The 26,953-nt window shown below is 37.4% G+C and overlaps 1 protein-coding gene across 1 annotated transcript in view; it reads left to right on the top strand.

Moving 5' to 3' along the window:
* The window catches only part of TOX (thymocyte selection associated high mobility group box), a 218,325-nt gene extending 191,718 nt beyond the window's left edge, over nt 1–26,607 (top strand). The window contains exons 6-9 of the mRNA XM_053933107.1: nt 789–869; nt 12,936–13,322; nt 22,220–22,371; nt 24,255–26,607. Coding sequence (XP_053789082.1) covers nt 789–869; nt 12,936–13,322; nt 22,220–22,371; nt 24,255–24,291 — 657 coding nt within the window. The 3' untranslated portion in view covers nt 24,292–26,607. The remainder of the gene's footprint in view (nt 1–788; nt 870–12,935; nt 13,323–22,219; nt 22,372–24,254) is intronic.
* The last annotated feature ends 346 nt before the right edge of the window (nt 26,608–26,953 follow it).

Here is a 26,953-nt window from a genome sequence, read left to right as displayed (position 1 = left end):
AGGCTGCATGGGTCAGAACCTGGTTCTCCTCCTGAGAGCTTTCAACCCTAAATATCTACACATGCTTTTGTAACATCATGTTACTGTAGTGCTATGAAGTCCTGCTTAACCCTGCAGATAGTCTTTGGTCTTGAAATTTGGGCAAAATTGAAGTGATTCTCCAAGGTCTTTAATCTATTATGAGATTGTGCACATGCCACATTTAAAATAATTTGGTGAGTTGAGAGAAATGTACAGAAATAGATCCATGCTTCTGAGAAGTTAATTAGACCGATATGGGATCAAGACTGGAATAATGACTAACATTTATTATCCTTAGCAGCTTCATGGGCTTCTTTTACTGCCCCCAACAGTTCACCCAGGGAAGAGAGGAAATCTCTTAGCTAATCTGTGGTGCTGTGATCTTGTCCTTCATCAAATATCTTTCTGCAAATTCTCGTCTTCCCCAGAGGGTTTTAATTGGTCTCACAGGTGGAAGCCAGTGGGGAGGGCCACACCCACCTTCCCCCATCCCCAAAGGTCCCATTTGAAAGTACACCACACACTTCACTTTGAGCATTTAAACCTGAAGTGCCATGAGGGATATTGTTTTTGCAGTACTGCTGGTTAGTTCAATGGTGTTTCACAGTTGGAATAATATTTTCTTTAAAATATTTGATGTTTATTATTTCACTCTTTAAGCAATAGGAGGAGGAAAAGCTGTTTACTTAGAAAGACATAGAGACACACCAGTGATATATAAAAACAAAACCAGATTAATTTACCAATGTGCCACTCTTTGTTTTTAGGTATACAAAAAGAAAACCGAAGCTGCCAAGAAGGAGTATCTGAAGCAGTTAGCTGCCTACAGAGCAAGCCTTGTATCCAAGGTAACACATGATGTATATACATACACACATATATATAGTGACATATTGCAAACCATTTTCAGCTGAGCACCACAGTATTTAGTGCAAATAGCCTTGTTTATTATCACCTTAAACTTGCGTTTAAGTTGCAAATGCTCAATAAACACAGTCATCTGGCCACATAAAGACATCCTTTCCCTCCTGGTCATCAAGACAGCGCTTCAGTTTGGGAGTAACATGCCAGTTCAACAGGGGAGGGAGGTAGTGGTAAACAGACTTCCATGTAACAAACATGCCAGGCAGCCACTGTGCTAGCAATAAGGGAAAAAAATATATATCACGCACAAATGCCTGTGTTTGGTTTTTGTGGGGTTTTCTTAGTACTACTTTTTACCTTGCAATCACAAAACAGAAATAGTCAAGCTCAGATGATATTGCAGATTTTCATAAGAAATGTGAATTTCCATTTTATGTCCAGCAAGCCATTGTGAGCACAGCAATGGTGGAACATTCTTTACTGGCACACACCAAATATACAGCCAGTAGCAATTTTCTAAATAGATTTATTCAAACATTTTCAGTGCCAATAATTTTGCAGTAGACTCTTTAGAATTAGTAATAGACTTTTAAATATGCAGGAGAATGTGAAATTACTGCACTGTGTCAATGTGAAAAACCCATTGAGCAACTTCAGAATCATACCAGTTAGAACTACTTGTTTTGGGTCTATCAAAACAAATTTTAATGTATTTTGTTCTTACTTAAATAAAATCATTTTTGGAGGTAAAGAGCACAGAATGAAGGACTGGCATATAGGACATGAAAAGAACTTCTTAGTTAGTTTCAAAATATTTTTGGGGCCCTGCACACAATACTACTCTGTATACTATATTAATTTTTCAGGGGGTTTTCTGTATGATTAGCCATGCTAGGACTTTTCATGCACGCTTCTGCATTATCTCTGTATTTGGTCAGTGTTTGTTCTGAATTTAAAAGTCTGAAATATGGCTGCCACCTAATTAATTTTTGAGGGTTGTGTCCTATAAATTTCCATCTTTAGCTGCCATTATAAATACTCCTACATTTATTTAAAGTAATTTACAGTGTACCTTTCATTTCTGTATTAGGACTGTTTGGTTCCAGAAATAATCATTGCCTTCAGAAAGAGTACCATATGAACACAAGCAGATCTTTTTGAAATAGCTTGCTTATTGACAAAAGATAGGTCTAGAAAGCTCAAAATATTCCAAGTTTTAAACCAGCTTTTCACTTGAGAAGATAACTTGGATATCATTATTCAGCACATCATGGACTATTTATGTAGCACTCTATGTGGCTTAATTTTGAAATGTACAATATAAAAAAATGTGGGTTTTTTTAACAATAAAAGAGTATATTATGGCATTTTATGAAATTTGTTTTTTAGAAAAAAATTTGGAAGACTCTTGATCAGTTCAGTGCATGAATCAATTAGTGCAAATATTCAAAATTGCTGTTAGTCAGAAAAGCACTGAAGCATATTCTTAACTTTTAAGCAATTATTTCAATTCTGCCCATAATGTAATGTTTTCCTCTAGTGTGGAAAGTATAAAAATGTAAACTTAATGAAGCTGAGTACTGATTGCTTATTCCCATGAACACACTCAATGAATCTAACAGAGCTGGCATGTAACTAAAGCAAGTCCATTTTGGAATAAGGATGTAAAATAAAGATTTGTAATATAATATCAGTGTATTCTACATTATCATTATTAAATATTTGTATGGCACCAGAAGAGTTGTAGTTTTTTTAGACAAGCCAGTAAGCATGAGAAAATATATATAATACATAATTAAGATTATTTGGAGTCAATGTGGTCTTTTATATCCATGTTGTTACATTACCATCCATAAAAACTACTTTTAGATGGTATTGAGATTCCAAGACCTCATTTTCAAAAGTTTAGACATGCCAAAAGTAACATACTTTCCCCAAAAATTCTATATTACCATATTAATGATTTGCTCACAGATATATTTTATACTTTGTACCTCACTCTATGGTACCCCACACTTATAATCAGGCATTCACCCTGGATCCTCCTGAGTTATATTTACTGCATGTTGTTTAACCTTGCCGTTTTATAGAATTTTCTGTGCTGCTCGTCCCAGAAGTGCTTTGGTGTAAAGAAATTCTCACTAATATTTGGGAGCAGGAAGTTTATATTGTCCATATTTTCAAGCACAATTGTGAAATGAGGTTCTCAGTAATTTTGTGTATTCTCCTTGGATCTTTTTTCAAAGTATTTGAACACTATTAAGCCCTTCATGTTCATAGCAGAGCTCCAATGACTTTGGGGTGGCAGCTCTGAGATACTCAGTTATGCTTCATATCCCATCAGCATATGCTTTGGCTATCCAAATGTGATCCAATTATCAAACTTCCTTTCATATCCCCTCCTAGAAGTCTCTGTCTGCAGGAAGAGGCAGGCACAAGTAGGCACAAGGGTTCTGCTCAGGTCCCCTCTGTCCAGGGGGGGACAGGGCACCTCAGCAGGTGCCTTACACCTCCCAGAGCAGCTGCTTTTCCTGTTTCCTGTCTTTTTGACACTGATTCTGCTTCCTTTTTCATTAAGTGTTACTGGTTTTTAAACTAGTGAGCATACGAGTCTGTGTGTGATTTTCTGCATTTATTTGCAGTCTTCTCTTTTGTGAAATGCAAGGACTGGACATATGCCATGTTCTACCTCAGTGGTCCAGACTTGGAACTGAATTCATGGCACCCATCTTGGCCATTTGAGATTCCAGAATAGTCAAAGATTACAGAGAAACAGGGTAGAACTCCTACTGCCAGGGCACTTCCTAGCCTCTGCCTGACAGCAGAATAATGAAATTCAGACACACTGGTGTTCATACCAAGACCTGGGGTGGAAGTGGAGCCTCAGGTGGAGAGAGTAGTCTTCTCCATGACATTCAGCTCCTTGTCCCTCTACTCTGCTTATTTTCCTCCCCTCCCAGTATGCATTAATTCCCATTCATTTCTATTTCCTGTATTTTCTCCTTTTTTATACTGGTTGAAATAAATGGGTGTGTTGTTGAGTTTGTTCATGTGTGTAGGAATTGATAGGCAAAGTAAAAACACATAACAAAGCATTATATCTTCTGCTATGCAGATTGCCATATTGCTTATAGTACTGACTAAGCCTTTGCATTGTAAACAAGTGTCTTTATATTTGCCCTTAGTTGCAACTTTTAGTACTATTCAGGTCCAGAAATGCAGTCTCTGGTATCTGGTAATTTGTACAGCATTACATAAAATGCTGTGAATTGCAATTTTACTTTTTTTCATAAAACAAGCACTTTTTCTAGCTTAACCAGCCTTTTTTTCTGGCTGACATTAGAGTTTTTGCTGCATCTTTCAAAAATATATATTTAATATAGATATATATGGGTAAATGTTAAATGCTTTCATATATTACATAGGTTCCTCTATGAATATTTATAAAAAAATATATACATGTTATGTATTCAACATGCATAATATATTTATGTGCACATAAGTGATACATATATGTTGTTAATTATAACAGTACAGCTGTATGTTTCAGTAGTACAAAAAAGATTTCTCGTCCCTTATTTTATTCTTTTTGACTAGATGAATCTTTAATTCTCTCTGTGTAATGACACAATTTCAAGTTTCATGAAGTGTCTGTTAGAACATAGACACTTCATATTAGTGTCTATGACTGAAGCTAAAACCTCTCAGCAAGAGGATATTATTCCAATTCAAAATACTCAGGCATATTTCAAAACTCTGATGCTGTATCTAAGTCAAAGTGGTGTCCTCACTTGAGTTTGAAAGGAACACATTGGACATATTTCAGTTTTGTGGACAGTGCAAACCCTTTGGACATGTAAAATTGCTTCTTGAAACATATGGCAGACGTTGCTTTTCCTAGTCCATCATCTTGCAATTGTGGTTCATAAGAAAACTAAAGGTCATGTCTGTAAGACTGACATTGCCTTAATGCCATTTGCCCAGCAATTTGTAACCAGAGAGTTCCAGGGACCCAAAGTATCTGTTACATTGCCCATGTTGTAATAAAAATGATCAGCCTAAGGAATTCAAGTCTCTTAAAAATGCAGTGGACATAAATGAAAACATTTGACCTACTTGTAAAAAGCAACATGGAGACCATGATTAGGAAAAAAAAAAAAAAAACCAAATACAAAAATCAACAAAACAAGCAAACAAAACCAAAACAAAAACAAAATCAAAACCCAAATATAACCCAAAACTAAAATTATAAAATTGGTATTAGTTTCCAATTTCATATGTGAGAGCAGAAACATATAAAAAAGCAATAAGATGTATTAGTTCTCCCTGATCATTCATTTCCCAACTCCTAAATAAATGTGTGTGTGCAGGTATGCTCTCTCCACAGTTTGTTTGCTGTAAATGCACAGCTTCATAGCAGCCAAGCTTCAGATGTAGGGGGGCACTGTATCCTGGCTCACTCCTTCCTGAAATAAGTACCTGGTGGGGCTTAGGACATTTCTTTTGGGAATAAAATTCTTAATGTCTCTTGACAAGAGTTAGTGACTGAACTGCCTTGTCTCCTGGTCAGTGCTTTAACAAGTTGGCTCTCACATGCAAAGAGAGCAGCATCCTTCTGCTGCTAGCAAAGAGGCACCTGCTTCTGAGAACAGCTTTTCCTACATTATATCTCACCCTAGACCATGCAGATGTTTTTGGAATTTCATAAACCAATTAGGCTGTTCTCAGTGAAGGCATAAGAGAAAGAATAAATAAAAAATACAGTTATGTTTGATGTATGACTTTTTGGTTTTGGTAGCTATTAAAGTGCTACAAGGCATACGGCAATATTTCGCTTAAAGCAAAACCAAAACAGTCCCAGAGTGATGACATACACATACAAGTTTTACCTTTTTCCATTAGAATTGCTAAATAGAAAACTGTAATTAAAAGCTTCCAAAGCAGGTACTTCATGCTTCTGTGATACCTCAATTATTTCTGGAATTGTTATCATGTAGTCAGAAATTTTCAAAGAATCGTGAATTAAATCCTTTATGTGCAAATATGTGATGTATCAGAGTATCTGCTAAGTAAATGTGTATTTATAAAACAATTGTCTAATCTCATCATAACACAAGTCCAAACATTTTTTTGTCTAGCAAGGAAACCAATGATCTACTGCAGCTGAAAATAAAGCGTAAACTATATTTAGGTTTGTGCCATGAATTTGATTTGAGGCTAAATCATGTGATGCTTTGCATTCAGCAGTGCAAAAACTGAGAGATGCTCTCACATAATTTCTGCCAAAAAGTGGCAGAAATGTCTTGATCTTGATAGAAGCCAGATTTTGATTTGAAGAGGAACTGTGTTTGTTTCTGAAGTGAGTTAATAAAACTAGATTTCACTATTAGCCTAGTGCTTCCATTTGGGGAATTAAAACACTTGTATCAAATTAAAGTTGCATATCCTTTATCACATGTACCCAGGTTACATTCATAAAACATCCATTTTTACTTACATATCCTAAATTAATCCATGGCAATCCCCTGTAGATGATGACAAAATGTATATTTAGATTTGAAGATGTTCTTCTGAGCCACCTTGACTAATTATAGATGACAACCCATGACTTACTCCTTTGTTTCTGAAACATCAAGAATGTGTCAAAAAGCTTTCTGAACTCTCTGGAGTCACAGATGTTGTTATTGCAATAGGTGACTGGAATTAACAAAATAGGAAATGTCATTTGATAAGATCCTCTTGTGACTTAGGTAGGAAGGCAGCTGCACTGCAAATATGCATATGAGTTATCTACTGGAGTGGATAGAGTTAAATCAAAGGGATCTCTGTAGGAGTTAGAGAGCTAAGCAGGAAGAGAAAGCAGTGCTGGCGAGAAGTCATTCTCTCATAAACAGCTTCACAGGGGTATTAATAAAATGGCTGAGCCTATGCAGGCTAGAAAAAGGGATTCTTCTCAAGGACAAACTTGGGGTTGGAAGTCACCTAAAATGTCAAAAACGTTACAAACAGACAGGATTATGTGAATACAGAAAAGCTGAGAGAAGGAATAAACAATTCAAGATGCTCTTTCCACCAAAGAGACAGCAAAGGCAGCAGATGCAAACTTAAGCTTAGGTAAGCTTTGTAGGAGCTGCATAAATATGCAGCCAATTTCCTTCTATCGGCCTCTTTAATGTCACAGTACTGAAGATAACTCATTTTTAAGCTGAGTCAGGCCTGCCTAAGTTTGATCACAGCCTGCACAGCCTGGACCATCCTGGTACCAGCTGACATAATCACTCCTGTTTCCTGAATGTAACCTTCATTCTGGTCACAGAGTCCAAAGATTGTTGAATTCCTCAGCATGGCTGAAGGACAGACACCAGTCACCATGCTCACCAGGTGTGAGCATGGCACCATCCTGGAAAGGGACAATGTGGCAACCACGGAGGTTTATGATACATATTCATGTAAAACCTGAATTAGGTTTAGCTCTTTTCCAGGCTTTGAAATCCTCACATAGTGCATGTTCTGGTCTGCAGAGAGAGGATGCCAGACCTCCATTTCTTATTTAAAGAGAAACACCTGTTTCTCATTTAAAACAGAGCTATGTCACACCATTATGGCTTTGTAAAAAAAAAAAAAAAAAAAATCTGAATTTGGAATATATTGTGTTTGCCCACAGGTAAAGCTGCTTACACTGTTTGCTGTTTGCATACTGGCCATAAGTCTCACTTTGCCCTTGAGGAGGTCTCTCAGCATATATTTAAAGGACACATAAGCACCCAGTAGTACCAAGAACATTTACTGAACTTTCTGAATGTATTTACTGAGTATTTTACTACAAAGGAGAGCTTAATTGGTGTTATTAATAAAGAAGCATTTTGATAATATCTCATCTGTAAACAACTGAAATTATATTGCTCCAGCTGAAAGGCTTTGATCATTAATTTTCTGAAATCAATAGAACAAGAAAAAAACCTTTTTTTCTCTGTAAATAGAACATCTCTGGTTTTTTTGGGACAACGCTGACTTTTTAGTTTTACATTGCAAGAAGCCGTATTAGTTGAGCACTGCATACTAGAGTGAAATTATTGTAAAAATCTATTTAATTCCCACATATTATTCTATAGTAGATAAGAATTCTGAATATGAAGCATGTATAAATTACATAAGTTGAAGATGTCTATATACATCATGTGTGAATACATCTATGCAGTCCTACTTGTTGGCAACATTTCTAACAAAAACTGCATTAACATGTTAACAATGGAAATAGGCACTTGTAGATTCTAGGCACGCTTCTTATGATTCAGAGGTCAAAAGTAGTGATCATCAACTGGGAATGATTCTCAGCCTCTATTAGTCAGATCCTACCTGGTTTTCATGAAAAATGAAATGGACATCCAGACATTAATACTTAAGTAACAGTAACAGTGTTGGGCTGTGATCCAAATTCTGTTTGAATTAATAATAGATTTTCCTTTAAATTCAGTAGTCTAAGGACCAGGCCCTTAGAGTACTGCCTTGTTAAAACATGTCCTTGCTTTACTTTCAACCACACGGATGTTTGTGTTCCAACAGTAGCCAGAAGGCAGACACAATTTAGAAAGAGAATCAATATCCATGTGTAGGTTTCAAGACCTGTTTGGTTACACGGATACATAGGTGAGAGTTTAAAATGTGAGTTTTCAAAGTGTTTCAAAGTTTTCAAATTATATCCCAAAGACATGGAGATGCCAAAATAGCATCATCTAGGCTTCTTTTTTCTTTTTTTTTTTTTTTTTCTAGAACACAGCTAAATTGAGCAGGATGTGTTTACCAAAAATAATGTCTCAACCACAGGAGTGAGTCAAATGGGATGAGGGAAATCCCAATGTCACTTTCCTCTAAGGAACAGACATACTCCCTCTGCCTGAATGCAGTGTGATAAGAATGACCACTAGTCCCAGAGCTGTTCCCTTCGGAAAAGAATAGCACAACTAAGTGAGCAATGCTTAACCCCTTATTCCTAATTTAATTCTTTAATTTGGCAATAAAGCATAAGGAGTTTTGGCACACAGTAGGGGAATAGAGGTGAATGGAAAGCTCTCTTTGCACTAAAATTGGAAGGAGAGTCATGAGTTTGGTGAAAATCATGGGGAAGAACTTGATTCAGCACTTTCCAAACTTTGTGCAAAAATATCCACCCTGAATGCTTTCTGTTAAGAACAGCACTCATCTGCATCATCACTCACTTCCTTGAAAATATTGGACAAATAAAATAATTTTGTGGACCAAGGGTCATGCACCACCAGTAATTTTAGTTAATACAATTATACTTGCTATCATCAGAATTACAGTAGTACTTATTTTATTCCTTTCTTTTTCCTATTTCTCTTCTACTTTCATTATCTTTCTGTTGGGATTTCAAACTGTTCTTCCCTGTTTTCTTCATGTTTCAGTAAAGCAACAGATTCTTTTGTGGGGAGGGGATGGGAAGGGGATTTGTGTTGTGCCTTAAAGGAAGACACACTTTCTCTGTACCATTCAATTGCCTTGGCCTACCTATCTTGTCTTCACCTTCTGATTTATTTTTTTATTTAATTTAGACAAGAGTATTAGGTGATGATGTTAGAAGGAGAGACAGCTCCAATCCTTCTCCTAGACCATGATTTATAGTAAGGCTTCAACTTGTTTTCCAGAACAAGTATAAGCCACTCAAAGAGCATAAAGGACTGTTGGGAAAAACTAATTTGTCACCCTAGTGTATGTTCATGTAAAATACCACCACCTGCCATTAACTAAATGTAATATTCTGTCACCCTCTAGTGGTGCGTCTACACCACCATTCTCCAGCTAGTTGTGATGGAAGATGTTCTTACTACAGGTCTAGTAGAAGACTTTTTAGCATTTAGGATTTACTAGGCCCCAGTGTTTGGTGGCCTGTGTGTGTGGATTTGTAATTTTGGTCTCTACTGCATATATCTGAATTTTGTCCTAGAAATTCATCTTTTATCACAATATATATTAGTGATGTAAGTTGTCTGTGTTGGTTTGGGGCAGATTAATTAGAGGTTTGGGAGAGCTTTTTAAATTATTTGTGTGCTCTTCTCCTTGGATAAGTCAAGAGAAAATTGGCTGAAATCCAACCTGCAAAGTAGGGAATGTAACTGTGCATTTGAAGCCCTTATTGGACAGTCAAATCCATTATTTCTTAATTCCAATTTTTACTCATAGTAAAAGTCCATGTCTAAGACTGTCTGATGCTGCATTGGACCAGTGCAATGCCTATTCTAGTCTCTGAAAGCAGCAATTGGGCCCAAAATCATAGTGTGACCTGTGTGTCATACATGCTTCTTGTTTTATTTCACAGCAAAGTGACATCACAAAACTGAAATACTTGACATCACCTATTTTATTAGCTCCAGCAATACTTACAAAATCTGTGTTTCTGACCCAGCTGCAGTAAAAATGCTGAAAGTGCAGTATGCTGGAGAATGGCATTTAATAGGTTAATTTATCAAGATTCCAGTAACTGATAATATTGATGTGTTTTACACTGATTTTGGAGAATTTGGTTTCACATCACATATGACTTATAGCATCCTAAGTTACAGCAAAATACTTGGTCTTAAACTGAAGTTTTGTGCTTTTTACTGGATCAAGAGGTGGTGAAACATAGAAAGCTGATTCACAGCTTGAGACAACTGAAACTGTCCCTTTTGATCACTTTGCAGAGCTCTTCTCAGAGTTGTAATAAGTGTTACATTCACCTCTGACCAGGGACTCTGCAATTCCTCTTAACATAATTCAGCATTTAATGCATCAAATTATACTATCTATATGTCTGTAATTTTATCAGTGTGGGCCATGCATCCACCACTTATGTGTGAACTCAGAATTGTCCAGTAATTAGATTGGTTCCCTGTATCTTTGTTAAAGGGATGTATGGCAGCATCTTTGTAGTTACAAATGAAATAGAAGTGTATATCAGTATGTCAGCAAAGGCTTTTTGCAGCACTCACCTCACCAGGAGGATTAGTTTAGCCAATCTGCCCTTAGACACTTCAGGAGCAATTATCCCTGCTTGGACCACAGAGAGCCTGCCAGCTACATCAAGGAAAGACAAGCTGTTTCCATGAGGGAACTATGCTCTCAGTAAAAGTTCCAAGTCTCTCAAGAAAGAACACAGCCTGTACCTCCTGTAATGTGTAATAAGCATGGGACACCCAAGAGGAGTCTCCTCACCATGCTGCTAATTAACAAACCTTCTGAATTGCTGAAATTTCAGCAAACCTGCCAGTCATTACTTCTACACTAAGGAGTGTTCTAAAAATACAACGGGGAAGAGGTGGGGAAAATTCCTCCCATGTTTTCATGAACATTAATTCAGTGTTTAAAAAATAATATCCAAATAATGACAGATTTTTCAGCTACTTTCAGGCTTTTATGTCTGCATCTGAATCTTGCAAACGTGAACATAATATATATTGCACACGTGTACACCCTCATGCAAGCAGAGCTAGGCAGATCCTCAGAGACAGAGATTTGCATTAATTTTTTCATATTCATTTAATTTTCCTTCATTTACTGGAGAAAACAAGGGGGTTTTTGCTAATGGAACTGCAGTTACACATAGGGAAAAGGAAGTTATCATTCTCATCTTCATCATCGCATATAATGAAGCAATTTCAGTAGCGCTCGTGTCAACAGATTGTTGGTGATGGTGCATCCTTCAGAAGGAATACAAATAGACTTCACTGACCCTGGAGTGCTGAGAATAACACGAAACTTACTCTGACTTGTAAACTGAGCAAACATGACACAGAGATCACAGATAAGGGAGTGTATTCGTCTTTCCGCCTTGTTTTGACAAAGTGACTTTCTCCAGAGGAACATTTCTGCCTTTTTTTTTTTCCAGCATGTTTCACCTTTCACTGACTATTAATCCCAGTATGTCTTAACTTCAAATTATAATTCCCACCTATAAGCATATGTGAGTTAGTTATTAATTTTTTTTCATCATTTATTTGAGCACACAGTTAGCACTCCGGATACCTAAGAAAATAAATGTATGAAAACTATTGAGCAAATTGAGTTTAACCAAATGTAGCAAATTATAAATATTAGAGCAAAAAGTATTATTAAAATTCATATTCATTAATGGAGAAGTTTTATTATTAGTAACTTTAGGAGATCTGGCCAGACCATAATATTTCTGAAAACTGCAGAATTTTCATATTTTCTCATATTCTATGTTGTATTCTTTTAGCTTTAGACTAACAATAACTTCCCTATATCTTGTGCAGGCTAACATTTATATAGCTATAGGTTTTAAACAGAATTTTCAGAGCCTTATGAATTGGCTTAATAAAGCACATTTTGCTAAAAGAGAAATTATTCAGAGTATTCCTATTTTTCTTAATGCATGGCCTATGTAATATGTTTGATGGCATGGATAGCATTCCAACACAAAATATATCAAAATAAAAGCATTGGCATGTATTTGTTCCATGCAGCAGAACAGCTGAGGATGGGGTCTAACCTCTTCATCATGTTAAGTAACTGATAAATAATAATTAGCAATATAAATGTATATGGTAAAAGACATTGAAAATCTTATTCATGGTTTGCAGATGGGAAAACAAGACATGTCAAAAATCACTACAGAGTTTTGCTGTAACCCACCCTCCTAATTCTCCTTTCAACTAGGCCATGAAATCTGAGGACAATAATAGTGGCTGCTTATGTGAAAAAAATGTGTCAGGCTTGGTTGCCTTGGTTGAGTAAGATATTAGATCAGTGATGGCAGTTCCAAGTTTGGATAAAGAAAACGCCAGGCTAGACCAGGAAACAAAGGATCTAATTTTTTTTTTTTTTTTTTTTTTTTTTACAATGTTGAAGGCAAAAGTGTAAGGTGAAAGGGATTAATTATTTTTCTAGAGTAATAACCAAACTCCATTTCAAGGAAAATTTGAAGGTCCAGATAAATGTTTGCCTATGGTGTGGCTCTTAAATAGACTTCATGGGGTAGAAGAGCCATATTTGGTAGTTTCTAAGTATTTTCTGATTTTTCTTTTCTCCAACAGAGCTACAGCGAACCTGTTGATGTTAAAGCCTCCCCACAACCTCAGATGATGAATTCAAAGCAGTCAGTGTTTCATGGGCCTGCCCAGGCTCACTCTGCACTGTACCTCAGTTCCCACTACCACCAACAACCAGGAATGAATCCTCACATCACCGCCATGCATGCCAATATCCCCAGGAACATAGCGCCCAAGCCCAACAACCAAATGCCAGTGACTGTTTCCATAGCAAACATGGCTGTGTCCCCTCCTCCACCGCTTCAGATTAGCCCTCCTCTGCACCAGCATCTCAACATCCAGCAGCACCAGCCAATCCCAATGCAGCAGTCCATTGGAAACCAGCTACCAATGCAGGTCCAGTCTGCTTTACACTCACCTACAATGCAGCAAGTAAGTGGGAGCTTTTCAGTTCTCTGGGGAATTATTTTATTTTTGGGGAGGGCGTGGGGAGGGGAGTCATCCAGAAGTTGGCACAGTGAGAGAGATTTAGATTAGTTTTAATTTTGCACGTTCCAAAATCATGGTAGTATAGGCTTAGTCTTTCAAGGCAAGAACAAATGAAGGAGTTTAACTAGATGATGGACAACTGCAGTAGAAGTGTTTGTACTAGCGACAATGTCCATCACTGTCCATAGATCCATCTGCAAATCTGTGACTACCCTGAAATAGTGAAATGCAAAGCTTTCAGGAGCCACACTTCACAAACAAAAGGCAGGCATGTCGAGAAAATATATGATTGTAGCTTATGCTGTTATCCTTGTGCTGACTGTGGTGTGGAACTGTAAGAGGAAACATAAAGCAACCCAAGTTGTGCTGAACATGTTAGATTAAGTGAACACAAGTGTCCACAAGTTACATTACTCCACATTCATAACTTCATTTTGCTAAATAGATATACCTTCTTTTTACTGGAAATAAATGGGCTGTGACCATCATCCCAATATGGGGCTTTTCTGTTTGTTTTTTTTTTTCCTACTCTGAATGTTTTAGATAGCTGATTCTCAATATATTTCCTACGAGTTCTGAGTTAATGCAGACCATCCATGGTATTATGCCTTCCAGTTTTACAGAGGAATATAAAGAGAGCAGATAAACCGTTGATTGTGTGAAGAAAACTTTCTTTTGTATTGTATGAGATTTGACTATCAACAGTAATATCTCGCTTTGCAAAGTGGCATTAAAATGAAAATTTTTTGAATGGAATTGAAAGAATCTACAAAATTTGTATACACAAAACTTGTCAGTACTGGCTGATAATACATAGTCATACAGTTGCTCCATGTTTTATATTTCTCTAAAAATTCACCTTTGCTAACAAGGCATTGGCATTTGCTTTCCAAGCCAGAAACATTTCATCTCAAGATTGGTCTTTAGAATTGGGAATACTTGAACACAAACCATAGCTTCTTGCTGGGAGAACAATTTAACGGGGGACAAAATTTTCCAAAGCAGAAAAAAAACCCCAAAAGTGTTGAAAGCAATTTGGACTGATAAACTTAGCTGTTCAGGAGATAAATCAAGATATGTTCAGGATGATTTGGATTTATTCTGAGACTTTGATTTTAGTCTCAGGAGTAATTTGGAGTAATCAGGAAGGAAAACTTGTAAAGTGTTCAAAACTTTTTCCTAGTTCAGTCAATTTTTCCCTATCAAAGAAAACAGGCTCAACAGACTTATGACCACACATATGTGGAGTCATGTATTTATGGAGGTTTTCCTGCAGTTAGTGTGAGTGTTCCAGGAGAGCCATGCTCAAGTCTCAGAGAAACTCAGGAGCTGACCCCAAGCCTGGGCAGCTGGAATTAGCTAGAGGAAGTCCTAGGCAGGTGAGCCAGGAGGGTCTGTCTGGAGATCCTAAGCCCAGAGGAATCCTGGCTGAACCTGAAGGCTCAGAGCAATGAGAGACAAAGCAATACTCTGGTTCATTTACCAAACATGAGAAATTACAGCTGTGACGGCCACCTGTTGAGATCCTGTAGTTATATTTCAACGAGTTTTTATTGCACAGGGATTCAGTCTTCCAAGTTCAGATTGTTTGCCAGCTTCAGTGTCACTTGTATATTAGTTGTCCAATGCAGAATTCCTTATGTCTTTTCCAGAATTGTTAGGCATAATTTACTGAATAGATTTGAAAATCTGTGTGTATTTAGTGAATTAATGGTAGAGTTGGGGCTAGCAAAAGATGTAATGCAGATATTAAATACTTACACATTTATACATAAACCATCATTTTTGTATGAATGAACACTTAGGCATTACTCTAAACTCTCTACCAAAGAAAATGTAATGTAGTATGAATCTGCTAATGTTTATTTTGACAAGTTGTAAGCTTGTAGCATAAGGTGTGTGCATCCATGGTTTGAAAGTACTTTCAGTCATCTGTGCTATATATAGCACACAGTTGACTTGTTTCTAGCTTAAGAAAAAACCTAAGTTTTCTACAACTTGGTTGTAGCTTAAGAAAAAACCTAAGTTTTCTACAACTTGGTTGTAGAAAACTGGTCTCTAGAAGTCAGAATGTACACCTTTATCATGATGAGTCATTTTTTTTAACTAATGACAATTATAGTTAAGTAAAAATGTTGTACCTCTGTGTTCCTGTTAAACTCACAAAATTTTAGGTCAAATGCTTTCTACCAACTCATATTACTTAGTCAGAAAGGCTGATGCTTTTAATGAGGATACTGTGGTGAGATATTTCTGTTTCACTCAAGGTGCTTGTTACTTGTTGAAATGCTTCACTGCTGTGCTTCACCTACATGTCTCTTCAATTACTGTGTAATATCTACAAGCCAATTTATATTTCTTACACTCCTGCTTTTGCTTTACAGTCATGCAGCTTTTAAGCTCTCGAAAATCTATGTCATTTCACTTTGGAATATTTGTTTGGGTGTTTTTTTAACATACAACAGCTTATAGAGTTTGTGAATTGAATTTAAATATAGCAAAATGTGAATTACATTATAGGGCTAGAGGTGTACTAACAATACCATGATTTGCCATGACAGAATAGAACAGAACAGTGGTATCCTGCTCAGTTTCTTAGGTATTACCCTTTTTAGTCAAGAAATCATAGAAAACAAAACACCAGGATTTCATATTGTGTTAGAACATAGAAGACTGGTTGGGCACCAGGAGGCAAATAGCAAAAAGTCAAGAGACTACAACCTAAAAGTAAGGGCCTTTCTGACTCAATTGTCAAAGGACTCTGCTCTCCCTTCTGGCTGAAGTAGAGCAAACACTCTGCTGGATCACAGAGTTTGTTAAAGAGGAAAAGATGTAGTGGGAGAAAAAATTGAGCTCTCCCAGCAGCTCAGAGTCAACAGCAGGAAGGAGAAAGAGGAGGCACCACACTGTCTGTTTGGTGTGTGGTAAGGAGGGAAGGGGAGGTCTGGATGTGATGTTCAGTCCCAAACAGCACTGTGTAGAACATTCTTCTGAATAAAAAGCCAAGAAGAATGGAAGAATATGAATTCTGAGAAAGCAGAGCAATAGTTGCTTTTAAACCAACTTTTTTTCACTTCCTCTTCCATGAGGTTGTTTTATTTCCTCCATGCTTAGGTATGGCCACCATAAACCTTTCCAAGGACTCCATGAAGGCAGCAAGAACAGAAGCTAGTTAACATACTGCTCCCTAGGGAGAGACTTGCAACAGGAGTAATTTTCCTCTTTGGAAGCCTCTGCACTATTCATACTAAATAGACTAATACACTCTAAGAAAAAAAAGAGGCAAATTTCGTCATGTCACACTGCAGCATGGAGCTTAATAGGCAAGAGAAGAGTAGGTCTGCCAACAGCTTCCCAGCAGAGCAGTTTTCTACTGCAGTTGTTGGCTCACCTGCCTGGGTGCCTTCATTGCAGACTGTGCTGGAGGCATGTTAGAAGCAGAAATCATCAACTGTGGGTTCACTTTTTTTTTTTCTTCTTCTTCTTTTTTTTTTTTTCTTTTTTTTTTTTTTTGTCCTTTTTTTCCAAACATCCCTCTTTGAAATAGTTCATGGCTCACTAGTGTGACACTCAACAGTAGCAGGCTCTGTGAATCCCCTGCTTGAACTCTGGCTCTGTGACATTTGGTCAGTCATTTTCTCCAGGAAAAGGAGGATAGCTTCATATCAAAGACCATCTTGTAGAATGTCTGAAGAACTGCCAATTCCAAGAAAAACCACAAAGACATCCAGATTTCAGTCCTGGCAGGCAGGAACACAGTTCTCCAAAAAACATTGTGTGTGAAATTCACAAACTCCTCTATGCAAACTTTGAGGAGGAACTGATAAGAAGTGCTGACCTGGGGAGAGAATTCTGTTCCCACTGCTTCCAGGACAATGAGCTGATCTTTATCAGCTCTACAGGGAATAACATGTCCTTCTCCATATCCAGCACTCCTTGCCTGCACGTGTGCAGCTGCCATATCAAGGGTGACTGCCAGCTGGAGAAGGGCAATCTCCTTTGAGGAGCCACAAAAACTACAGAACATCAAAAAAATTAGAAGTGTTGGTAGCCAAAAGTCCTCAGTGACTGCACAATTTCTGTTATTTTTAAAATCAATTAACTATGTGGAGTATGCAGCTGATGCAATGCATCCAAATTGTTCTGAAATGCAATGTAAAATTTTGGTATTAGCATTCTGGTCATATGCCTAGCATTAGTAATTATTTTTTAATTTCTTTTAAACAAACTTCTCTGAATTAACTAAATTGTTACTTCTTGGAAGTAGATTATTTTGCCTTTTTCCTCTTCTGTTCCAACAGTTAATGAATAAATTTTAAAAGGGTCATTACTGTAGACCTTTGGGGTACTTGTTTACAGTGACAATCCTTTAAACTATTAAAAAAAAAATTAGTTCTATTCTCATACTTAAAATTAAATCTTGATTTTTATTTTCTTTAACTTCTAATTCTGAAATTAATTATATTTTTCTTAACTTCATTAACAGGAGCTGTGTTAAAATTTTACTTTTCAAAGTCAAAATCGTAGTTTTTCTTTTATCCACCTTTAACATATAGGTAGACACACAGTAGAGTGATTTTTCTTTCATTAAATGCTCATATGAGCATCTTATCACTGTATAATTTTTTGACTGTTACAGAGTTGTTTCTCTCCAGTTTGTTTCTTAGGTTTGACATGATGTTTAATTTTTACTCAGTTGGCCTTAGATGATCTGATTATTAACCCTTGTCATTCAATTTCTCCAAAGTTCAGGCTGAAACAGCAGCTGAAGCTGCAGCCTGTTTTCACTTGTAAGGTCATTCTTTCCTTTCTCTACTCACACAGACATTTGTGCCTCTTTCTGAGCATGCACCTCTATCCAGCCTGTTCACTGTGCTCTTTGGTGTGAAGAGTGATGAGAATGAGGATTCACTTCCTCCTTAATACACCCAGATCTTGTTAAGGAGCCCTTTTAAGTAGCCCAACTGGAAGCATCACCTTCCCTGCTCAAATCCATCCCCCACACATTGCATGGGATTGTGAGTCCCATGTCCAACTCTGTCCCATTTCAGTTCACAGGTAAAGGAAGCAAAACTAGATTCTTCATGTCTAGTAGCCATGGCTGCAAGTACCTATGCATAATGAAGCACCAGAAGATTAATGTATGTCTTTTTTTTTTTTTTAAATAATAATTCATTTCAGTCTACTTTTAGGTATTTCTTTTCCTTTAGAAAATAAATGTATACAGAAAGATGATTGCATAGCCTGGCAAAAATAATAACCTCATTTTTTCTGGTATATATTTTATATACAGCAAACTCAGGAACTTGCTGTATTTGTCCAGATTTCTTCTTCTTTTTTGTTAAGCTTTGTCTTCGAATGAGGTCAAGAGAAAAAAAAAATCATTAATATCTGTCAACTTCCTTTATAACCTTAAGGAAAAATTTTTGTATGATATCACACAGACAGATTTTCAATTTCCTTGTGTAATAAACAGATGCTTTAGGATTTGGATGTAATTTAAAGGTTTAAAATATCACATTGAGATTGATGAATAAATCAGTTGTGAAGACAAAAACATTGATGCCTGTTGAAAATACCTCTCCAGACAGGCAGGAAATGAAATTAGTTCCTAGTAAAGTGTGGAGATGAGGATCACTCTTTAGTTCTGCTGCAGGCTTTTTAGGACCTGCTACAGTGGCACAACACAACTGCTAGGGCTACAGAAATCTAATTAAAGAGCAAATGTCCCTCCTGACATCAAATTAATCTTTATCAAGTTCCCTATTTTTATTTCAATCTGGGACAAGAAAATGAAATTTAAAATTCTAGGCATGTTGCAAAACAGTTGATGATTTTCTCCTGAGCATTACAATGCAAAAACATTCAGCATTGTTTAATTAGACCTCAAAGCACTCATTTTCTGAGCACTTTTTATTTCATCATTGTTTGTTAAGGGCTTACATAAATAATACCCAAATATTTACCACAAGCCTGGTACAAGGCTGTTTCTCTCTGTTCTACAGATCTTTATTTTCAGAGCTTTTTCTGTTGATGAAAAAGCTGAAGTAATTTTTGTTTGTATCTTAAACAGTACCATACCTTATCAGTCCTTCATACTGAGTTGAGGTTGCTTAAATGACTTGGCTTTAATGATGAGCATGCTTTCCATCACCCATGGTGCAGTTATTCTGGTGGCCCTCAACCCCCAGAGGGACCACTGAGACCCTTCTGGGACTGGAGCCTGGCTCAGATGCCCCTGCACCATGTTAGCATTTATCACCTGAGTGTGCCCTAAGAAACAAACCCCAGTCCCAGGCAGCCGTAAACTAAATAGACTTGTCAGGTACAAGATGAAAGCATTGTTACGCCTTATTTTGCAGGTAGGAGAATTAAATTTGGCTCTGCAGCCCCAACCTTAACATGAGAGGTACCAATTCAGTTCAAACACACGTGCACACATGTTTTGCTGGAAGAGAGCCAAACCAATTTGGCTGCGGTCACACAGAAAACCTGAAAAAATATGAGAATACATCCTCACCCAGTTCCTGAGTTAAAACCCAGGACCATTCTCTGACACCTAAGCTATTTATTTATCCTAAGTCCAGAAGAAATGGAATGGATATTGTACTGGTGGTCTCTTCCTCGAATTTGGAGGAACTGTCTCCTTGCTGCATAAGTGTTGTCCAGAGAGTTTGTGGAGTTTGTTTCCTCTCCCTGGAAGTGGAAGGCCAGATTGGATGGACCTATGAGCAACTGGTTTAGTGGAAGGTGTCTCTCCCCACCAGATGATCTTTAAGGTCCCTTCCAACCCAAACCGTTTTATGACTTTATGAGTACTTGAGTCTCTGTGCCTGCTCACTTGCACGCTTTGCTACTGGCAATTGTCCCTACATAGTGTTTTTCCTGTATATATGATAGGTCAGGGGATTTGCTACCAAAGGTAAATCTGAGTGCCTGGGTGTAGGATGTGTTTCTGTGGTTGGTCTCCTCTTACAGCTAAATTAAAAAGACCTTATGTTTGATGCTTTGTATAAAAATTATGTCAGTGGTATACAAACCCAAATTTTCTGCCTTCTAATTACACAAAACTCCAATTAAAGTCATTAGGAAATCGGCTCAATTACTGTTTCCTTTGGATCTGTTGCAGGTATGGGGGTTGTCTCTGCAGCTTGCTGCACAGGTTTAGAGCCTGGTGAAAAGGCAGTGTACAGAGCATGGGGGTTACCATCCCCATGGGTGTAAAACCCACCACGGGAAGGCTTTATTTAATCTCTTTATTGGGGCAGTATATAAATAGCATGGCAACTAGTTGCAGAATTCAGCTGTAAACTTGCTCACTACTAATAGTCTGTTTCTTGGAGTCAACAGGGATAAAGTGAGGTTTCCAAGAGTGTTTAAGGTACTGAAGTGTTACTCAGGGTATTCTCCGTATGGAAAAGATTAAGAAATAAAGTTGCAGTCATTTATGGCCTAGACTAAAACCCGTGATCAGGATGAGTGGAGTGAGGTGGCAGTGCACTTGAGAGGTGGGGCAAAACACCTGCAGGACCTCAGGGAACAGCCGAGGAAGAGAGATGAGAAGAAGGAAGTGACATTCCATTTGAAGAAAGGTAATTTCTGTGGATGAAGGGGGACAAGTGAAAGCTGAAAATATTTATTTATCTTGACAAAAGGTAGCATGGCTGCCTTCTTAAATCTGCAGGAAAAAAAAAATCTGTCCACAAAATTCCTGTCCTAATGAAGGCTGTGTAAGAAAAGCAATCACACACAATGCACTAACACTGAATCAACAAAAAGCTATGAGAGTTACTTCTATCTATTCTGTATATGGGCTTCGACTGGAAAGAATGAGTTTCCAAACTAGGCATCTTGGTGCAAGTTCCATTTCTGATTTAGTAGCTATGCATCCAGATAACTGCAGTGGGAATTGTATGCCCTTGCCCCAGGAAGGAGTTTGGTCTGGATTTTTTCAGTAGACATCGATTGCTTTCATACAACGTTCCCATGATTTTACTCAGTATAGATAGCTCTTCCTACTTTACAGGAGCACGATGTACAGGGTGAACCAGATACAGTAGCCTTGAAATTTCAAGTGTTCTCCTGGGTTTGAAACACAATATTTAAACATCAGAATATATCAAAAGAGCTAAAAATTATTATGGCTTTTCATATGACAGAAAATTCAGGGAGCTGGTTAGATGTCTCTTTGTAACTTCCACTTTTTTTGTTATCTCCTTGGTTTCAAAAGCAAGTTATTCTGTGCTACTTTCACTACATTAGTCCAACAACTGTTAAAAAGCTTTGGTTGAATTTCCGTTTAGTTGAGAGAGAAGTGCAAATAAAAGAAGCAGCAGATGGTCCCTTTGTGACTGAATGAAGAAAAAGGGTTTTGAGAACAATACGTGAATAGGTGTAGTCTAATAAAACAGTCAGCCACCTGCTGCCTACATCCTTCAAAAAGATTCTGTTGCATATTCTGGGAATTAGTGACTAGTGTGTATGCTTACGTTTAATCTAAATGGAAGCTCCAAGGAGCAAACAGACCTTTTTGTCCCAGTGCTGATTGAGTTGTTCTCTTGGTTTTGAATTGTTTCTGCTCTGTCTCCTTTAGTTCCATCCTGTGACTGTGTAACAGTGAACGCTTTGGCAGCGTTTCATTTCTCAAACCGAAGAAAGGTTTTAAAGCTTAGAAAGCAGCTACACATTTTTGCCTATTTTAGGTTTTATAATCAAAATCACACCTGGAAAAGAAGTATTCTCTACCATTGCGCAGTACAGTCTGCATTTTTACTTTTTTTAATGCACCCAACCTGTTACTCTTTTTCCATACTTTGTAATGTACTTGTTTTCTCCTCTAGGGATTTACTCTTCAGCCTGATTATCAGAATATCATCAATCCAACATCAACAGCTGCACAAGTTGTTACCCAAGCAATGGAGTATGTTCGTTCAGGGTGCAGAAATCCTCCAGCACAGACTGTGGACTGGAATAATGACTACTGCAGTAATGGGTAAGCAGCCAGTGAATGCCACCTTGTGTTGAGCAACATTCATGACACAAGTATATGATAGAGAATTTGGGGACAGCATTGTTGCCCGTTTCCCTACAGTGTTTCTGGAGTGTATCTGTGAAGGCCCTGTACTTATTCAGCAGTTAGTCTGTTGTGGGAGAACAATTGTTCAATACATAAATTTATTAGACATTGTTGTCACCTTATCACAGCACATACATTTTCTAGGTCTCAGAGAACTTGCATTCCACAGAAGATCAGAACTGAAATCTTAGGGAGGAGTAAGAAAGAAGTTTCATAAACACTATGTCTCAATGAGAGGCAAATGACATGAACTGTTTTTTAGTCTGGGTCATGAAAATAACTAGCTTGGGTCATGAAAAACCACATCAGTGAGAAGCAGGGCTGATACATGGGATACAAGATACATGGAAGAGAATGGCATGAAGAACACATGATTGTAACCAGCAACAAAACACCATACCTGTAGGAGCCCTATGGCCTCAATATAAGGTTAGTAACCACTTCAAACCTTCAACTTCTGGCAGCATGGTTTTTGTGGAGCCATGTTACTGTGCCAGGAACTGCCTGGAAACATTTAAGACTGAACAGAAGGTATCTTTTCAGTTTTAAATTATAGATGTTGTGCCTTGTGAACATGGCCACCAGCCTGACCTCCCCTTGACTTAGCCTGAATCCCCAAGGCAATGACAGATAAAAGCTGTTGTGCCACATCTAGCCCAGACAAATGGACAGAAAGCAGAGCTAAAGACCAGTTTCATCCATTACATTTACTTAAACTGAGAATTTCACTTGCCTTACTGTTTTAAAGTGTTTCTGGAACTCAAACTAGAACTGAATAAAAATCTTTTTCTGGCTACTACTTCAGAATAACACCTTCGCTACACCATGCTGACACTGAAGCAGATTTTAACTAGCCTGAACAGCAGCATCACTCTTTCCCATACCTATCACTGTTGCCCCCTGACTTGCCCTCTTTTCAGCAGAACAGTTTCACTTCTGTGCTCTACCACTGTGTCTTGACATGTGCTGCAAGCCCTCGTTGAAGTCTACCCAGCCTGCAGGCTTTTACAACCACTTACACTGAGCTCTGAATAGACTGTCCTCTGTCCACACGAGCCACAGCCACCTGTGGATTTGATTCCTGGTCTGTTCTGGAGCAAAGCAACGTGCCATTGTTCCCAGAAGTGCTCTCCAGATGTGCAGTGGGTGTAACTTTCCATGCCCAGCAGCTTTCTCTGAGCAGATATGCCTGTAGATAGCGCACTCTGTGTAGATAAGCCTTTGTAAATCCATGTGTGTGACCTTAAACTATCTTTGCTAAGCTCCTGCTGTACCTTTGCAAGTGCTTACCTGAACCTGCCAATCCAACACATTTTGGCTATATCTGTACTAGTAAATCAAATATGCCAGAGGCTCAGTAAGTGATTGACACCCACATTCATGCAACGAAGCTCTCCTGCCTCTAAGGAAAGTGGCTGCTTCTTATAGGGTACTTATGGAGCATCATTCTTATGGAGCATCATTCCAAGGCCTGTTCTAAATCCAGAGCTCCAAGCAGTTTTTGATAGTCAGTGCTACCAGCCCACTAGTGCAGGTTACCCCAAACCAGTGCTCAAACCCATGTCCCAGTCCTGTGCAGTTTTCACGACAGATGTGGTCTCCAGATTGCTATAAGTCACTATGACTTTTTCTTATTATTACCATGGCAATGCAGCTGTACTTCAGTGTTATGCTTGGAATTAATGACATGCAGTGGGGTTGTGGGCTGATCTTTTTTTTTTTTTCTTGAAGAATAGAACTAAAATTTTTTCAAGTATTAAAAAAAAAAAGTCACATTTGTTCTTTTTCTCTTTGAACAGGGGCATGCAGAGGGACAAAGCACTCTACCTTACCTGAAAATCTGAAACACCTCTCCTTTCCTTTCACTGAGGAATGCAGGGAAGTCTTTTCATCATGGATTGCTTTATGCAGTCAAGGCAGTTCTGCATTTTATTAGAAAACACAAGTTGCTAAGCACTTAGGACTATTTGAGCTTGTGGGTCACCCACTCTGGAAAAAATAGTCTTGCTTCTTTCCTTTTCTTTGTTTTTTTTTTCCCCATTTTTTCTCTTTCTTTCTCCTTTCCACCCCTTCCCTGAGATCCTATAACGGACATTGCTTTTCTTCTTCCCTGAAGGAAACTTGGACCATTCAGATTTTATGTTGGTTTTTGCTGTGAAGTGCTGCGGTAGTAACTGCCTTAGCAACTGTAGATGTCTCGGATAAAAGTCCTGGATTTTCCATTGGTTTTTCATAATGGGTGTTTATATGAAACTACTAAAGACTTTTTAAATGGCTTGATGTAGCAGTCATAGCAAGTTTGTAAATAGCATCTATGTTACACTCTCCTAGAGTATAAAATGTGAATGTTTTTGTAGCTAATTGTAATTGAAACTGGCTCATTCCAGTTTATTGATTTCACAATAAGGGTAAAATTGGCAAACATTCATATTTTTACTTCATTTTTAAACAACTGACTGATAGTCTATATTTTCAAAGTATTTGGAGAAAAAAAGTAAAGTAGTCCCAAATTATATTAATTAAAAATATTGGCTTTGTCTCATTAAATAAATACAAAAAACTTAGGAGAAAAATCTAATGTTGATAAAGAGCAAACACATTTATTTTGTACTGCCTAAAAAAATGCTTTTTTTTTAAAGAAAATCACTTTATGTGTACTGGTTAGTAAACGTCATTTAAGTCCTTTTATGTATAAAACTGCCAAATGCTTACCTGATATTTTATTAGATGCAGAAACAGATTGGAGACAGCTAAATTATAACCTCTACATATGGCTATGTATTATTGTTTCTTCATACTGTGTCTGTATTTAATCTTTTTTATGGAACCTGTTGCGCCTATTTATGAAATAATAAATATAGGTGTTTGTAAGTAAATTTGTTAGCATTTTAAAGAGGTTTCTTTGACGCTTTAACTTTTGCTGGCACAAATTGTTCACAACTGATGATGTGAATACTTTATTTAGTTTTTACAGTGACAAATATAACAACAAACCTGCTTTAATGGCAGAAAATGAAGGTAACCAAGAACTATTTCTCTATTTCTTTGGTTGTTATGGAAAATAAAGAAAGGTATTTTAAGTATTCCCTTTTAAAGCATTGTAGCAGGAAGTTGCCCAAAACTAAGACTTGAACCAACAGAACTAACTGAATAAAACTGCATAACACTGCTTCTTGAAACTTCATCATGTTTTGTTAATTTGTCAAGTGGAATAAACATATTACCAAAAGAAATATTACCAAATATGCTTCAGCCATGTTATTGTATATGCAAAAGTCCTACAGAATTTTAGGGAGTATATCAGAAATAAATCCTAAAATGAAAGGTAAGTTCAACAGCCACAGGGAAAGGGATAAAAATATCCAAAAGAAGGTATTTTGTCAACATTTGGGATCAGGGCTAGCTCTGAAAATATATTTCTGGATTATTTTTTCCCAGATGCCTGTCCCATTAATGGACACGACCACTGACTTGTATTTTCTGTGTGAAATAAAGGAAGCAATTCGGATAGAATACACATTTGGCAATGCCATTGTTTTTTCTTTATAAAATAAAACAGAAACAAAGGCGTGCTTGCTTCTGAATGATTTCAGGCAATGTACAATCGGAATCACTTGGCATGTAATAACTAATAAATAATGCAGATCAGATGTGATTACTCAAATAATTGTAGCTGAGAGCTCTAATTTTCCTGTCTTGAAACTGTATGAGAACTTGTGATTAAATTCACAGTTTATTGTTTGTATGTTTAGTACTTCAGAAATACACCAGCACTACTAATTACCCAATGTCTTCTATTTATTATATTACAGTAAACTACATTTTCCACTCATATTAATTCTAAAGAGAAAGATAATTGCTGGGAATGAGAAAAATCAACTTTGATTTTGACAGGCAGTTTTCTTTTTTCTTTTATGGAAAAGAACTGTGTTATCTTCATTTCTTTTAGAGCAGGTGCGCATTCACATAAAGTTGTTAATTTCGGTATCCAAGCAGAGTTCAAAATACAAGAAAACTTTAATGTAAATAAAAAAAAAATACATCATGAATAAAATACTTATTCTGTATGAACCTCTGGCTAGTTGGTGTCTCTCAGTCTGTCAGCACGGGAACCTGTGGTGTGTTTTCTGCGCAGCACTTTACCCATCCAGTGCTCTGAGTGTGGTTCTGTGTCCGGTCTCTGCTCTGTGCAGAAAGCACACAGTCTCTCCAACTGTGCAGGAAGAACCAGTTTTTGGCCATGGGTGTACTGAAGCCATTTTTTTCCCAAAAGAAAGATCCAACTTCAATCCATAGATGTCAATTCTTCATGTCTGACCTCAGAAAAATAAACGGTTGCCAGCCATGGGCAGTCTGCTGTTTGTTTTCGGCTGTGTATTGACAGATATAATTTGCCAATAGATGGTTGGGATCCTTCTGTAAGCAGGTGAAACTCCACTGGAGTTGAAGGGAGGATGTGCCCCATCCCTCACTGCAGCACTGTGCCTTAGGCACCACG

This window comes from Vidua chalybeata, chromosome 1, assembly GCF_026979565.1.
Source record: "Vidua chalybeata isolate OUT-0048 chromosome 1, bVidCha1 merged haplotype, whole genome shotgun sequence".
In the NCBI taxonomy this organism is placed as follows: Eukaryota; Metazoa; Chordata; class Aves; order Passeriformes; family Viduidae; genus Vidua; species Vidua chalybeata.
The sequence above is the reverse complement of the archived record's forward strand: the minus strand, read 5'-3'. Positions and strand labels throughout refer to the sequence as shown.